The 17,296-nt window shown below is 33.3% G+C and overlaps 3 protein-coding genes across 3 annotated transcripts; 1 reads left to right on the plus strand and 2 right to left on the minus strand.

Moving 5' to 3' along the window:
* Positions 1-1,916: 1,916 nt before the first annotated feature.
* On the minus strand, positions 1,917-5,250 carry LOC131177998 (uncharacterized). The gene is made up of 3 exons (XM_058143195.1): positions 5,109-5,250; positions 2,774-3,145; positions 1,917-2,368 (listed from the first exon to the last, which is right to left on the minus strand). Exons 1-3 carry the CDS (start codon positions 5,248-5,250, stop codon positions 1,917-1,919), a joined length of 966 nt encoding a protein of 321 aa, XP_057999178.1.
* LOC110647699 (LOB domain-containing protein 19) lies at positions 5,174-8,851 on the plus strand. Its single transcript, XM_021801653.2, has 2 exons — positions 5,174-5,791; positions 8,420-8,851. Exons 1-2 carry the CDS (start codon positions 5,504-5,506, stop codon positions 8,732-8,734), a joined length of 603 nt encoding a protein of 200 aa, XP_021657345.2. The 5' UTR covers positions 5,174-5,503; the 3' UTR covers positions 8,735-8,851.
* Positions 8,852-11,708: 2,857 nt separating this feature from the next.
* LOC110647697 (uncharacterized) lies at positions 11,709-14,077 on the minus strand. Its single transcript, XM_058142627.1, has one exon. It carries the CDS (start codon positions 13,870-13,872, stop codon positions 11,980-11,982), a length of 1,893 nt encoding a protein of 630 aa, XP_057998610.1. The 5' UTR covers positions 13,873-14,077; the 3' UTR covers positions 11,709-11,979.
* Between the last annotated feature and the right edge of the window lie 3,219 nt (positions 14,078-17,296).

Genomic DNA, 17,296 nt, shown 5'->3' on the forward strand with positions numbered 1-17,296 from the left:
AATTGCCAGCCTGAAGTACATCTTTAAAGAAATGTGTGCAGGAGACCACTCTTCATACCATAAGTTTCAAGCAGAGTTAGTCACAAGTTTATTCGAGTCTAAATTAAATTGAAATTAATTGTTAACAAATGGTTTACTTGCCTTCTTATTTTACATCGTCTTTCACATCCACTGTTTATAATTAAATATTATAATTTTTGTTTTTAAATTTATTAGTTTCTTTAATATTAATATCTGAGTTTTAAGATTGTGCTTGAATTTTTAATATTAATTAAAATGAGATTTTGTAAATTTGAACTAGATTAAAATTATTTTTTTTTCTATTAGTAAGATTAAAATAAATCAAATGATTTCAATTTGATCATATTAGAAGTTGATAATCTCTAATACTTAAGGAGTCTTTGGATGAGTGCTACGTGGATTATATTGTGAGAATGGGCTCGTACTACCTTTGGAGATGCCCTACAACTATTGAAAGAAGAATTTTGTGAATAGGTTGGGGTTGATCTAAAAATATTAGAGGGTCTCCGATGATTAAGTTAGTGACAATATGTAAGATCGAATAAATGACAGTAAAAGAAATAAGTATATTTGAAATAGTAATTACAGGAGTAAATAAGTTTTAGAATGTTCTCTCTTGGTACATGCAGAGAGCTATATATTATTATTCGACCAACAGGGAAGTACCCTGTAGCCTATTAGAGAAAGTAGATAAGTTGATAGCATTATTGAATTAATGTATGCACTGAACCAAGGTCTTATCCATTGTGCCTGTAAATGATAATTGTCACTATTATACCTTGGAAAGTAATTTCAAGTGATATCTCCCCTTTCAACAAAGTGGAATTTCTTGATCATGATTACTCAAATCTCATGGAGTGACATACTTTTAGAGAAACCTTCAATTGCAAATAGAAAAATAACACAAATTAGGGAAGTACAAGCATATGGAAGGCAATTATCATGTCACAAAATTAAGAACAATCACACAAATTAGGGAAGTACAAGCATATGGAAGGCAATTATCATGTCACAAAATTAAGAACAATCACAATTAGGCATCATATGTTTGCAAAATTTTAGACACATCATCATGATAAAAGACGCTTCGTCATTTGAAGAACCCTTTAATGTGTATCGGCAATTCCTCGTTTTGTCTCTCAAAGCAATCTACATATAATGTAATAATGAGACTGTTTAAAAAAAGACATTTCATTTTGTGGCCTTCAGGATGCCCTTAAATTAGCCCATTATTTGCCAACAGACATTCTAATGTTTTTGCTTTTTTCTTCATTTTGTTGGTAGGTCCAATTGAGTACTCTGTGACTAATACTTATTTAATATTAAGTGAATGATACTACCAATCAAATCAGGTTATACAATTTTTTTATAATAATATAATAGTTTTTGGCCCTTTCAGAAGTGTGAAGTGGGGAAGTGGAAAAGCAATAGCCTCTTGAATTGGGTTAGCCTTTCTATAGCAAGTAATCATTCTAGTTTGCTAAAATAATAAAAAATTAATTTTCATATTTTTATTACATAATGAGATTAAAAATGAGGAAATAATAAAAATAATTTTCCCGTTGAAATTTTTTACACCTTTAACTGATAAATTTAATTTACAAAAGAGGACACCAAAAATTAAAAAAATGGAGAGAAAATTTTGCCATTTTATCCCCTTTTTTTTGTTAGTTTTTACCATTTACAGTGAAAGGGAGACTTTTTTTTTATCTAAAAGTGGAATTGCATTAAACAGAAGGAGAAGAACTATCCTTATACAACAGAGACTGAAACTAGGAGGGAGGATTTGAAACCCAACCCTGAAACAAATTACCACATCTTATCCAATCTGCACAAGTATTAGCTGACCTAGGAGTGAAAATAATAGAAATAGAAGGATAGTTCCTCAAGATTGATCAAATGTCTTGACTAATGGCGTCTAACTCCCATACAGGAGTGGATTGTGAAGAGAAAAGTTGAGCCAATTGCAAGGAATCTGTTTCCACATAAGCTTGATTGTAATTCTTGGCAATGGCAAGTATCAATGCTTGATGCACAACCTCTCCTTCTGCAGTAAGAGGAGACAGAGACCACATAGAAAAAGCTATTCCATCCACTAGAAGACCGTGAGAATTCCTTACCAGAACACTAATTCCTGCTCTTCCTGATTTAGAGTCAAAAGAGGCATCACAATTTATTTTAACCACACCTGTAGGGGGTGGAACCCAAAATTCACAACTTCTACTTGAATCAACTGGTGTAAGCAGAGAATGTTGTTGAAGAAATGCTAAGTGTTGCACCTCTTCAAAATCATTATGAGCTTTTCTCACAGATAAAATAGGATCAGGATGCTTACCATAAAAAATAGCTGAATTACGAGTTTTTCAGATTTGCCAACAGATAAAAGCAACCAATCTCAATTACCGAGGATCATTCTTGAATACAAGATTATGCATCTGAAACCACCAATTTGCAAAAGAACCAAATCCTTGAGAGATAGGCCGAAAGCTCAAAGAAGAAGCAAACCATGTAGCAGTTGCATGAGGACAGAAAAATAAAAGATGCTCAAGAGATTCCACATGAGATCCACAAATTTGATAGGAAGGAGAGATGGAGTAATTTCTTCTGAATAAATTTTCTCTAGTGGCTAAAGAGTTATTTGTAGCTCTCCAAACAAAGTTTTTAATCTTGGGCGGGACATCCAGTTTCCATATACTTTTCCAGAACACATTAGATAAAGAGAATGAAATGGAAGGATTCTAGAGGGTGTTACTCGTTTGGAGCCTTTTAAGAATGAAATAAGCAGATTTAACAGTTAATCTCCCATCTTTCGAAAAATGCCAAATTCTTTGAGCTTCTCTGCCAATACCACCCACAGGGATTTTCAAAATGGCCTTGCAATCCTCAGAATTAAAATTTAAGAATAAAAGTGGCCTATTCCATTGATTAGAAGATGCATCAATAAGGTCTGCCACATAAATAATAGGGCTATCTGGTGGTCTAGAAGAAGATAATCTAAAACCTGGAAGAGATGGAACCCAAGGGTCCTCCCAAACATTAACAAAAGATAAACTAGTTATATTCCATCTTAACCTATCTACAGAGTTTTCCTCCCTTCCAACAAGCTTCTCCAACCCCAATAGGGCTTATTACCCAATTTAGCATCCATAAAATCAGAATAAGGAAAGTAAATCCCTTTTAAAATCCTAACCCAAAGAGCTTCTGGATTTGAGACTACCCTCAAAGCTTGCTTTGCTAACAAGGCAATATTAAAAAAATTTAAGTGTTTGAAACCAATACCTCTCTCCTATTTACTCTTTGATAAAAGGCTCCAATTAATCCAATGGATGTTGCCTTTATCTATGGAATGACTCCACCAAAATTTTTTATGAGCCTCTGGAAATCAGTTAAAAGACCACATGGTAACTTAAATAAAGACATCACATAAGAGGGAATTGATTGAATGACCGATTTAATGAGAATTTCTTTCCCTGCCTGAGAAAGCAAGCTACTCTTCCACCCCTGTAGCTTGCCAATTAGTCTCTCTCTAAGGAAGGACAAAGCTTGAATTTTTTACTTCCTCCATGAAACTGACAATCCCAAGTATTTTGAAGAGAACTTGAATTGTAAATTTGAAATAAGCTAGAAATAGCTTCTTGAAGAGTAGTCGGAGTATATCTACTAAAAGTGATGTTTGATTTAACAAAATTAATTTGCTGGCCTAAAATGGAGCTATAAGAATCCAATAACTTCTTAATCCTTGAAGCTTCTTCCATTCATGCTTCTCCAAAAAGAATTGTATCATCTGCCAAAAAAAAGGTGTGTTAGGGGTGGACAAGCTCTATAAATTTTGTAACTATGAATAATCCCATCAATTGAGCTTGAGAGAACATCCTGGATAACAAATATGACTTTTACTTTTATATGTATTCCTCTGGCATACATAAAAAGGTGCTCCTCTTTCATAAAAATATGACTTTTATTTATAACGTGAAGAGTAGGTCCTGTGGATTATTTAATCATCTATTGTTAAGAGTATCTAATCATTTATTGTGAAGTTTAATCGAAGAATACCGCGTTTTTTGGATTGATGGAGAGATTATTAGGTTTATTTTGAATACATGTATTATTTTTCATAGACTGAGGATAGATTATTCATGGTACGACAAAGATATGTTTTTCCGTGCTCCTCACTGTAGGGCTTGATTGATTGACTGCCCTCTCATTAATCATTTTATCATTAAATTTTATTATTATAAATGCTTTTATTTTTATAAAATTTTAATTCTTTAATTAATAATTAAATTAATAAAAATAAATAAAGAGCTAGAAATATATAATAAAAAAATTAAAATTATTTTGTTCATTTTTTAAAATATAAAAATTTAAATATTAATTATAATATAACATATAAAAATAAAAAAAAAATAAGTCTATTCATAAAACCCTTCCCCAGTTTCTCTACTCAATTAATATTACTCTCCTCCTCTATCTATGTCACTAGATAATTCTAACACCAGTTGAATATATCTTTTTTTTTTCAATTAAAGAAAGGATAATTCATGTAAAAATAAATATATTTTATAATTCAATCTCATAATATAAACTATATAAATAAGCTAACAATGGAAATTTACTTTTTAATTGAACTAATCTTTAATTCATTTATATAAGACAAATAAAAAGCATCCTTTAGCCATATAATATGCTCTTAAAAACAAAATCATATAATGAAAAAATTATTATTTATATTTAATTTATTATAAATTTAAAATATAATTATATAAAAAATATATAAATTTTAATATAAATATTATATTTTAAATTCCCAATGAACCGTACAAAAGAAAAAGTTCCCATATAATGTGTAATTACAACAAGACTTTCTATATGAACGTACGTATTAGAAATTATTTCCAGCGTTCGAAATAATAATAATATATGCAACGAGAGTACTAATAATTCCTCCTGTCAAAGTGTCAATCTCTACGTCGATGTCTCAAGTCTCAACTCTCAACAGTGAGACACCGAAAAGATCAAACGGAAATGACAAGTGAAAAGCTGATGATAGGAAAGGATAGGATGTTTGCCCCATGTGGAGTTCGCACGTGGTCGAAACTGCGGCGGTTGGAAGTTTATATCGTCACTCACCGCATGTATGTTTGCTTCACGCAATCTTTCTCTCACCGCTCTCTTTCTTTCTCTCTTTGCCGTGGCTTTAAAGGTTGAACCAAGGACACAACCCACCATACTCAAACACCTCCTCTCCCCGAAAAAATTATGACCAAAACTGTCCTTTCTCATGAGCCACCGCCAAAAGCTTCCATTTTTCCTTATTTATCAAACTAAGTAACAGACAAACCTATCTTTCTTTCTCTAATTAAATACTCATCAATGACTTCCTTTCTTTTCTCTATTCTCTGTTGCTATTTGCTCGACCCCACAAGAGGTTAAGCACACAGAAAGTGGATAACAATCTCTAGGAAAATATTGAAAGAGAGACATGAGTGGTGCCAATAATGGAGGTGGGCCTTGTGGTGCCTGCAAGTTTCTTAGGAGAAAGTGTCTCAAAGGGTGCATTTTTGCCCCTTACTTTGACTCGGACCAGGGCACCGCTCACTTTGCAGCAGTACACAAGGTGTTTGGTGCTAGCAATGCCTCTAAGCTCCTCCTTCGCATACCTGCACACAAGCGACCTGACGCAGTTGTTACTCTTTGTTATGAGGCCTTGGCGAGGGTTAGAGACCCTGTTTATGGCTGTGTTGGCCACCTCTTTACACTCCAACAGCAGGTAAATAACTAATTGAGCCTCCCTTTTAATTTCCTAGTTATGCATTTCTTAATCTTCTTTTAACGAATGATCATGAAAGCGCATCTCATAGTCAAAAGCGATTTGTTAAGGTGACATGCATCTCTTAAGATTAGTGGCATACCTAATGCATACCTTGTTTAGTTCTTAGACTTCAAATTGTGAACATGTTTATTTGCCAAGGAAACCACAATCATTTTGATAACATTGTCGTGAAAATCTGGGCCTTATACGTATTGTAATGATTTAGGCAGATCTAACAATGATGTGGCTAAAAGTTTCTTGATGGGCAGAAATGGTTGAAGCCCACCTTTTCTATTCAATGTTTCCTATCGGAAAGATGAGGTGTTTAGGAAGATATGTTACCTCTCTCACAGTGAGATGTGCCAACATCCCATAATATCTTATAAGTTTCCTGAAAAGATTACCCTAATAATGCTGGTAGCCACACTGCCCACTAGACCGCTAAACCATGCATAGCACTGGCAAAGGAAATCCAACTAGGGCTAACTTATTGTCAGGCTATTGGTATTCAAATTTCCAAACATAACCTGTTGCGTTTAAGTTCCTTTCATCACAGTAGTCATACAAACTCGATCGTGCCTAGCTAGACAATAGAAAATGATAGTAGCACTACAGACCATCGAGGTAAATCTAAAACACTGGGCAAGGTTTTCACTTTTGCATTACTGATTGTTTGCATTACTGATTGTTTCGCAAGTTTGTCAGTTTTCTAGGCCAAACAACCACACGTAGGACAAGTTTACCACTAGGCAGGTTCTCTTTTTGAGGGTTGGTTTTTCCTTTTACGATATAGTAATAAATTAATGGAGTGAAGGAAGCTGGTACTATATTGTCATGCACTTAAAAGGTAACAGTTTATTCGTCTTCTTGGGTGTAGCAGTCGTGGGTTTTCCACATAATTGCGTGAAACTCATGCTAACTTGCAATTTTAATATTGTATGGACGCAACCCAAAGAGGAGGGGGGGAAGCCTCCATGTATTGGGTCGACGACTAAGGAGATTAGCTAGTTGCTTGCCGGAGCTAGCAAGCAAACTTCAGCAGCTCGAGAAATATTGAAATACATGCAGTTTTGACTTTGGTGGTCGACCTTCCTTGTAATCTGGTAGAGGAGACAGAGACTAACGTTAGTGCATTTTATTATACATGATCATCTTATATGCTAGCTAAGGGAAGAAGAAAGGTTTCCTTCTGATGATGATTGTGGGACCTACCCACGTGTTGGTTCCCCTGTGTTAAATCTACTGCAACCTAAAAGTCTTTCTAATCACATGGGATACGATTAACTTGTAAGGATGATTGATTTTGGTGGAAATGACGATATATACGATAGCATGCATGGTTCTTCACGCTGTCTGTCATTTAATGTGTTTCAATTTTTGTGGCCTTTGGGCAGATATATACTGATCATCAACAACTGTGCTTAAAAGAAATTATTACCTAAAATCAATTTAGTATAGATTTGAAATATAAATACATAAAATCCATCATATTTTATGTTTTACATTGACTATGAATTAAATTTAAATAAAAAAAATTATTGATAAATTTTTATTTAAATTTAATCTACTATAAATTTAATACTCAAATTATAAAATACAAAATTACATCTTAATTTTGGCTTAGTTCAGTTGCTTTGCTTTGATAGATCAAGGACAGAACTTCATTATGGTTAAAGAAAATCTTCCACATTTTGATTGAACTAGTAACATGCATGCATTATTTTTAATATTCACTCCATATTATCTAGATGGGTTTACCTTATTTTTTTTTTATCTTACTTTTCTTTTTAAAATAATAAATAATTTATTTATTAACTTATTAATATCTCTTTATTTAGAATATATTAAATTTTTTTAATTTTAATGAAATTACATCAGATATATTAAAAAAAAATGAAACAAAATTGTATTACTTTAATTATATTAATTTATGTAATTTTTTATATTTATTTTTAATTTTTTCCTCCTATCTTAGATGAGAAATTATGAGTTTGCTGTCTATTGCATGGGTAGATTTTGTCATCTAGCATAATTAATTACTAAATATATTAATTAATAATTGTGCTCTTATTTTCTTCTCCGGTTTTTACGTTGAATGGCTGCATCATGGCTCTTCCTTCCAAGGAGCATCAATTATTGTTCTAGATCTTCCATCGCCTACTCTCAATAACTCTCTGTTAAGAGGGAAAAAAGAATAATTTATATTGAAAATTCTATAATGATCCGATCCTTGATTTTAATTTACAGAAGATAATATATGTATATATCAAGCAAGCAACCGCATGAGCCATGCTTAATAATTGTTTGAATTTCGTTGATCGAACTCATATTAAAAACTTAAATATTTAATATTATAATAATTATTAAGCTTATTATTTTTATATAAGAATAAGCTTATAATAACTGTAAGTTTACAAATGTTACTCAACATTCATTAATTTGCTCTGTGATTATTTAAGTCGCAAAAGAGTGGAGTCCCAGCCTTTATTTTAATTGGGGTATTAAATTAACAATTAACTGATGCAATCCACAATAGATTTACTCGTTAAAATGACCAAATGATGATAAGTTGTCTTGTAATTATAGGTAGTGAATTTGCAAGCGGAGTTGGCCTACATTCAGGCTTGCCTTTCGACGCTGCAGCGGCTACCTTTGCAGCAAGCACAGCCTCTACCTGCTCCAAGCCCCTCCCAATCAAGTATAGCATCAACTACAGAGCTGGGATCGAACTCTAACGTGTCAATGCATTTTGATCAACTACAACAGGTATCATCAGAATGGACAAGTCTGTGTAATCCATTGGATTCAGAACTAGAAAATGATGATCTCCAGGCTTTGGCTCGTGACTTTGTGAGTAGATACTTGCCAGGAGTCAGATTCAAGCCTCCAAGTTCTCAGTAGGATATAGTTTCCTACCCATTCTTGAACTGGGTTTGGCTCCTCCTATCTGTACTGCGCAGCTAGTGCATCTTGTATTTGATTTCATGGTGTAATCAAGTCGTACTCCTCTTCTTCTTCTTCTTCTTCTTCTTCTTCTTCTTCTTCTTCTCTCTCTCTCTAACCATTCAGTTTCAAGCAAGGGATTCTTGCAGGCTTATTTTCAATTTTAACCATCATCGGTGGCGCAGGGCGGCCGCATTACTGATGAATCTTGGCGGAAGCAGCAATATGTATACCTGACAATCACAATTCACAAGTAAATGGTTGAATTCCTTTCGAAGAATGACATACCTAAGGTAGTAATTAACTGGTGTGGTGCAATCCAAACAGTTCCCCTATTAGATAATAATAATAATAATAATAATAATAATAATAATAATAATAATAATAATAATATCCTCTTTCATAATTTCTTCATTTTCATAGTTCTTTATTGTACTAAATATCACAAATATAAACCCCTTCTTTCATTTTTTTTTTAATTTTCATAATTCTTTTTATTTTAGGGGCATTTTTATAATTTTTAATTATATAAATTTTTTTAATTCCATAATACTGAAACTATAAATAAAACTAGTCAACGAACTAAATCATATTAAAATCTGAAACTAGGGAGTTTATAACTAGGTTCATAGGATCTTACAACTCTGATTTAATTAAATGATTTTTGTTTTTTTATTTTTTAAATAAAAATATATTCTATTCTAATCCAGCTCAAGTTTCATTTTGATTAATCTGATTTTAGTTATATAATTTTAGTCACAAATAAATTTTTAACTAGTAAAATCCCAATTGAAATCAAATAAACTATAAAAACAAACCTAAAATAAAATGAAATTCCCAAATTGACTATTAAATTTTAACTCATGGTCTGGAAAAGCCCATCAAACAAAAAGTTGCAGTTTTCTTGGTAGGCCAGGACAACATCTACCAACCCACTTCTGTAGTTTGGACAAATTATCAAATCCGGCCCAGATTGCATTTTAATTTCCAGCGAATGGCACGGTTGTTTCAGTCCTTCATAAATGTTCATTTTAGGCATATTTTTATATTAAGTTCTTAAATCTTACAGGTCTTCTTCATGTTTATAAAATCTTCATGTTTTTATGATTGCAATTCTGGAGTCTGTTGTTTTTTATTATTTAACAGTTACATGCCTACTCTTCATTCTGAAATTCTCCCATTCTTCTTCTTACATTTGAACTATAAAGGGTAGTCTTGGGATCTTAAAAATCAAGAAATAGGCTATAAACGTTAACTGTTAAGAAAAAGGAAATTTTATAAAATAAAAGCATTTAATTTATCTATAGAACAACAGAAATCTTTAGAAATATCAAGATTTGTAATTCCCACGGACATTCTCGGACTTTAAATTCTTAGAAAACCACAGGACCCTTGATATACAGCTCGCAGCTCGATACATTTACAGCCGAAGGCCAGGCCTGGCCAGCACACACCCAAACCAACTGCGTGCAAAATTTCCCCAATTTCACTTTCATCAGCCCAAGCAGTTCAGCAGGGCTATAACAAGAAGCTTGTTGCATCAACTTTCGAGTCTTACCTCCATATTTAGGCAACAACAGAAACCATTCAAACAAGGCATAACTAGGAGAAACGTTCCTGCCAGAACATATCGGGATTACCTTCCTAGCACTTGCTTTGCTGCTCACATATTCCCACACAATTATACATTTCACGCTTCAAATATTGCTGCCAAAATTATTTAGTTGCCTTGGTGACTTGGTTCAACACATGGAAGATTGAAAGAAGGAAAAACTATATTTAAGGTAAGGATGAGAAATAAGAACACACAAAGAAGAGAGGCATGGGAGGTGGGGGCCAGGGGTAGTTATGCAACCGGTAAGAAGAAAACAACACAACAATACATTTAAGCATTAAAGTAGAACTGCATCATCTTCGCTGGAGATTTCAAACCTCGGCAAAGCATGTACTTAGGTAACAGGTATCCCTACTGTCTTAAGAAAAGCACAATCTTTTTCTTATAAAGGACCACTTTATCTTCAGGTTTGCCCTTTTTCACCTTCAAAGAAATGCCTTCCCAGTATCTCCATAGTGCTTCCAAATAGGATTTCTTTTGCCAAGCAAAAATGGCCTTTGAAGATAGAGCTTAGAAGAATTACCTCAAGCAATAATAGGAGTTATTTACTCAACAATAAGTGGGGACAAGAAAAGGAAATAACATACGAATAAGGTCATTAGAAAAGAAAACAAGCTACCATAAAAATTAAAAACCAAAAGAACACTCTGAATTACTACCCATTTTGGTACCAACAGTATCTCCTAAAAAAATTATAACTTTAGAAATAATGTACAATGCAGCAAAAGCTTTAAATATGCATGGAAAAAAGATGGGTATGGGAGAAGATGAGTTCGAACTATTCAAAGCTAGTGAACTTAAGGAGGAAGCCATAAATCTGAAAATATATGAACAGGCTTCAAGAGAAGCATGCTATCCACATAATTGGCCAACACTCTTAAGAATGTATTAACAGTTAGTTAACATATACCCAAAATAATCAACGCGAATCGAAGGTCTACATTAATAATAATAATAATAAGAGGCTATGCTATATTTAATGTCAGATGATAGAGTTTACAAGTTCCAATACCACATAGCACAGCAAATTACTAGAACCAGAGACCTGCCATCTACTTACAGAATTTTGATCCAAGCGCATTGCAATCGAACTCTAAATGATAGTAGAATTAAAACACCAACAAATGGCTAACCACTTGTAACATAAAAGTGATCGTGTAAAGCAGATAAATGGACATTTATCAAGGTACTGGCACATAAACCTGAACAAAACAAAAATAAGTCCCCACATATCATCTTGCAATGTTAGGACTAAAGTAGAAAGCAAGATTTAAGATATAATACATACAAGAATTTTAAAGAACTGAATGATAGGCATTATAAGAGGAAGTAAGGAACCACCTGAAAGTCATAAATGTCCAGAAAATGGTTACAAATAGTCATAAGTAAGGTATGTGCAGAAAACCCAATTGGGCATACTTTACAAAACAACACACAACAAAGATACCTAAAAGCATGTGAGAAGCTCCAATCTTCAATATACATAAATTTACAGCCCATTTCCACCAGACAGAACAAATGAATGGGCATTGGGCAAGATATAAACTCAATGACTATGTTAGAGTGGGTTAACCAGCTATCCAGGGCACTAAATAATCTCCCCATGTCTGAATGAACTGCCCCCACAATCTGCACTGGAGTCTAACCCACAAGGAGAATCATACCATTTAGGATTCTCTTGATAGAAACTATCAACCTGTATAAGACCTACATCTGTCACTATAGCCTCATCATGTCTCATGGGCTTGGTTAGTTTAGTATCTTCACAGTCAAGAATGCTCTTCTCATCAAAATCGCTACACTTCAACCACTTTTCAGGCTTACAAGGCTCACTCATCAGATCTTTGTCACTCCTACAATCTGTCCTCATTTGGTCCCAAGGAACAACATCCCCAAGAGTCTGTCCAAAACTATCTTCATCATCATCAATCAACTCTGTTTCCTTGCCATTCCCATATATCCTTCCGTGATCATGATCACCCCAGTGCGGCAAATCATTTTCCCCAACTAGCACATCATTTGAATGAGGCTTGTGTGAAAGCAGCCCAATTGTCTTTGAACTGTCTTCCCCTATACTCCTAACTTTATTAACAACATGAAACAACTCCTGCGACACCAAACCCAAAAATTCACTTGGGATTTTTCTTAATCTCCCTTCCAACAACCCAATTTCACTTCTCAACTCCTGCACCTGCTGCAAAACAAAAAGCTGCAAGTCCCCTTCATCCTTCCCCATCAACCCAAACCCATCATTGTCAACATCCTCATGCACACCATAGTTCATTTCTTGATCCATCATAAAGCTACCTTTATGTCCAACAACCCGATGCATAATCCTTGCATTCCCATCCAAAGGCCCAGGTTCATGGCCTGAATGCACCGCATATAGTTTGAAGACTGCCATCCCCTCTTCTTGATACACAAATGTCTTATCCTTCTCATTATAATTGGTAATTGGCACGATTGCCCGAATCCTAAACCCACACCCACATCTCTTTGAAGCATAAGGCTCCCTCTTCAACATCCTAGACTTCTTGGCTACAGGCTCACCAGCCCTATGACATGCATAATCCTTAACTTCAGCCATAAAAGGCTTATACCTAATATACTTTTGCCTAATACAAAGCACAACCTTATGTTTGGTAGCCAATTGCTGCAGCCTATGCGGCACCTCCTTAGCAGGAACATCAAATGACTCGGTGTATTCAAAACGACGGCGCTTGTTCCTGGAACCAGAACCCTCAGAGGCCGAGCACACAGGGCAAGCAGCAACACAAACCCTAATGTAACTCTCGGGAATTCCATAAAACTTAGCCCCTACAGTCCAGACTTGTTTGATTCTCTCTATGGTTTCTCTAAGCCCTAGGTGTTTTAAATCCGCATCCCCATGAAAACTCATAACAATATCTTGCCACTGATTAATATGAGAAACACATTGTTGAGAGTTGTTCTTGAAGCAAAGAAATTCGTTACCGGAAGCGGAGTCAACGTGGGCCGTGAGCTTCTCCTGGATGCGCTTCCACCCGGTCACATAGGCGGTGTCCTCGTTGCGGTCCTTCCAGACAGCGCGCCACGATTTCAAGACGGAGCGAGGCGTAGCAGCGCGGATCTCGTCGGGAGTGGCCAGGCGGTGCTCGAGAATGCAGCGAATCATAAGAGAGTGAGACTCAGCATTGAATGTGTAGAATTGGGAGGATATATGAGGCTCGGGGTTAATGTAAGCCGGTGCGTGATTGCTATGGGGGGCATTGCTTTTGGGATTGGAGTGAGTCGGGTGAATCAACGAGTCATCGTTGTCAGAGGAGGACTGACTGGGCGACTCGGGAGAAGAGGAGCGGAAGAGGACGATTTCAGAGAGAGAGAGGTCGTCTTGAATGGAAGGCTGGGATTGAGTTTGGTTGGTGGAAATGATCCGGGGAGGCGGGCCCAGATCATGTTGATGATTGTGGAAGAGATCGTGTTCGGTTTTGTGGGGATTCATGAGACAAATTGGAGTAGCAGTAGCAGCAGCAGCAGCAAGGGGAGAGGGAGAGGGAGAGGGAGAAGAAGGTGAGTGAGGAGGGAAGGAAGGAGGAGATTTCGAAGTAACTTCGTGGACTTTGTTTTGCTCAGTTTCTTTTGGAACTCATCAAGGGTTTCTCTTTTTCTCTCTCTTCACCAAACTTCCAAACTCTAACCTGCCTTTACTCTCTCTCTCTCATCATTAAATTATTTTATTTATTAAAAAATTATTTATAGGATACAAATTTGATCATTAAATTAGCTATTTTAGTATTTAAAATACTTTTAAAAATTATTTTATTACTTTTTTAAAAAATATTTTTAATAAATTAATCAAATTAAGTTTAAAACACCCTAAATAGAGAAGAAAATAAAATATTTACAAGCAATTTAACATAATTATTTTATTAATTTTCTTACAATAATACTATATTTTTAAAATATTTAAATATTATGTTATTTTTTTATTTAGCAGCATTTATTTATTAGCATTTTTTCTTAAAAGCAACTTTTATCATTTCAAATGCAATGATAAAACTGCCACTTATAAAAGTTTTATAATAATAATAATAATACTCCATCTATACTATAAAATTAAAAAAATGGATCTATTTTTTTAATATAATTTAAAATATATAATTAATATAATTAAAGTGATAAAATTTATTAATTTTTAAATTTATCTTATATTATATTAATTTATTAAAATTAAATAACTTAAATTATTAAATTAATTTTAAATGTATAAATATATATTAATAAAATAATACATCTATATTTATTTGTATTTATCTATCTATTTATAATATATTTAGTATCTATATTAAAATTAAAGTAAGGGACATGACCCTCTATCTTTTTAGTATTATATTTTTTAATTTTTATAATTTTAAATTTTTCTTTATCTTTCTTATTTTTTTTTATTTTGATTGGACAATAAATATTTTCTAAAATTAAAAATTAATATATATACATAATTAATTATGACATTAGAAATATAACTATTTTATTTATTATATTCATAATATATGACTTTTTTATTTTGTGATTTTTAATATTTAAAATTTTATTCAATTTTATAGTATATAAAAATGACTCAACTTTATTAAAAAAAAAATACTCAACTAAATGAATTTGGTAAAAAAATTAAAAATCCTTAGAGTATAGGAGAGTTGTATAACCAAAAAAACTCTTCTTTCTATACAAAAATATTTTTTCAAAGAAAATAATAACCAATAACAAACAATCATTTTCAATATATATATATCCATTAAAATATAAGATAAAATAATTTTCTAATTAAAATATCTAATAAATAATATATTAATTTATATTAATATGCGCATAGTGTAGGAATTCGACTAATTTATTATTAAGGGAAAATCTATGATTATTTTGTTCTTAACAAAGCATGTAAATAAGCACCATCAAATGAATTAACAAGCTGTAATCTAATCATAAAGTTAACAAATTAGAAACAAAGTAATCAAAGTAGATTAAAAACGTAGTAAGTACTTATTTAATTTTAAATACCTATTCATGAATTTAAATAAAATATTTTCTCTGAAAGGTTTTTTATTGTATAATAATAATAATATTTTTAAATAGTTCTATTAAAATTTTTTTTTTAAAAAAAAAAAAAAAAGAGAGAGGATGAAAACATTTTCCAATCGTTTTCTATAGTTTATAAACGATGAGGACAAGACCATTACCGTCTTGTCCTCTGTTCTAATCGGTTTTCTATACGACTGGAAGGTCTAATTTTGGCCTTTGTTTTGGACTGCCTGGATATCTTGGGTCGCGTCTAACCGGAGGCAGTCGACTTGCTCGAGGATTCTTTCTTTGGAGTTTTGTGTCAAATCAGATCTTAGTTTAACTTGGACCCTAAGTGTTTATTGTTCAAAGTAAGTTTAGAATTTGGGTCTTGATTTTGTGTAACCTTGGATCCCAGATGGATTGTCTCCCTATATAATCGGCCCTAGGCCCTTCTAATGCAATTAAATCTATCTATTGACTAAAAAAAATAATTGGAGAAATTTCCCCCAACGGAGCATGGAACATTATCAGGTTGCAGGATGTAGTGCTCAGCGAGAAGAGACTGTTTGGTTTTTGAAGAAGCACATGGATTCTTCTTGCCCTGAATTTGCTAAGAATCCTCGTCTGCTAAAACAATCCCTTTAACTAATACAATTGGTGGCATTTTGCTTACTGCCATTCTCAACTATACAGTTCTCCATCGAGATTTGAAAGAAACCACAAAATCTGTTTATAGATCTTCGAAGCCCTCGTGGATTTGATAACTATAGGGTTCAATTGGCAAGGGAATAGTGAAAACCTGCAATGCGGGAGAAGCCAAATGCATTTCGCCTTTGGACTTGGAAATTTAACAAGCAAGAATGGTTCAACATCTTTGGACCCCTGCTACGTCCATGCTGTTGAAAGATTTAAATTTTAGCCACCACATGCTTTTCAAAATAAGAATTGACAAATTCAAGTCAATTAAATTGAAATACTTTTGGATTTCTAAATAGGCAGTCTGAGAAGGAAATCGATTTACTGATAGCATGGAGCATTGGAGGTTGGGGTTCCTACTAAACACATCTTCACTGAATGGTAGGTGCGAGAGTGCAAAGTTTCTATCGTTTTTCAAATTTACCCTTTCTTTCTTTCCACTCCAATTTGAGAAGTAATGATTTAAGAGTTGAAAAAAGGCTATGACATTACTTACCTATTTTCCATAGATAATTTGTAGATATAAGGTCAAATCAAATAGAAAAGCATAACTTTTGTTCATAAGATTGTCAACAATCCACAACCACACATGTTGGTTAAATAACTAAGACCTTTCTAATTCTTTACTTTAAAAACTTGTTGATGCTTAAAAATATATGGATATTAGCAAGACGAGCGAGACGTTTGATCAACAACTAATCCATTAGTAAGAGCCGACTCATGAGTCGTGACCCTACTTAAACCTGTGTATGCAACGTGGTCCATCCGCAGCACCATGCACTAAAAGTAGGAAACAGGAAATGGTCTATTGATAAAGTTGGAACATTCATTCACATGACACAGATTTGGAGGAGATCACCTTCCCCTAATCCATTGCAAAAAATTGATATGAGAAGGGAAATAATAAAGGAAAGCAAATTAAAGGATTGCAAAAGAAATTGCTGAAAAAGAAATTTGCCCTTTTCCAAAACATAAAGGAAAAAAAAAAAAAAAAAAAAAAGGAAAAGCATCATTTTTCTTTTCGCCAACTTTCCAACATTCAAACATTGCTTCTCTACCAAGTTCAATAAGTGAAAATTTAAAAAGTGCATTTATTATAAATTTAAATTTATTAAAAAAAAACAAATGCAATAAATTTTAAATTAAAATTTAAATTTTTTAATTAAATTTAT

The sequence above is a fragment of the Hevea brasiliensis genome, chromosome 2 (genome assembly GCF_030052815.1).
Source record: "Hevea brasiliensis isolate MT/VB/25A 57/8 chromosome 2, ASM3005281v1, whole genome shotgun sequence".
In the NCBI taxonomy this organism is placed as follows: domain Eukaryota; kingdom Viridiplantae; phylum Streptophyta; class Magnoliopsida; order Malpighiales; family Euphorbiaceae; genus Hevea; species Hevea brasiliensis.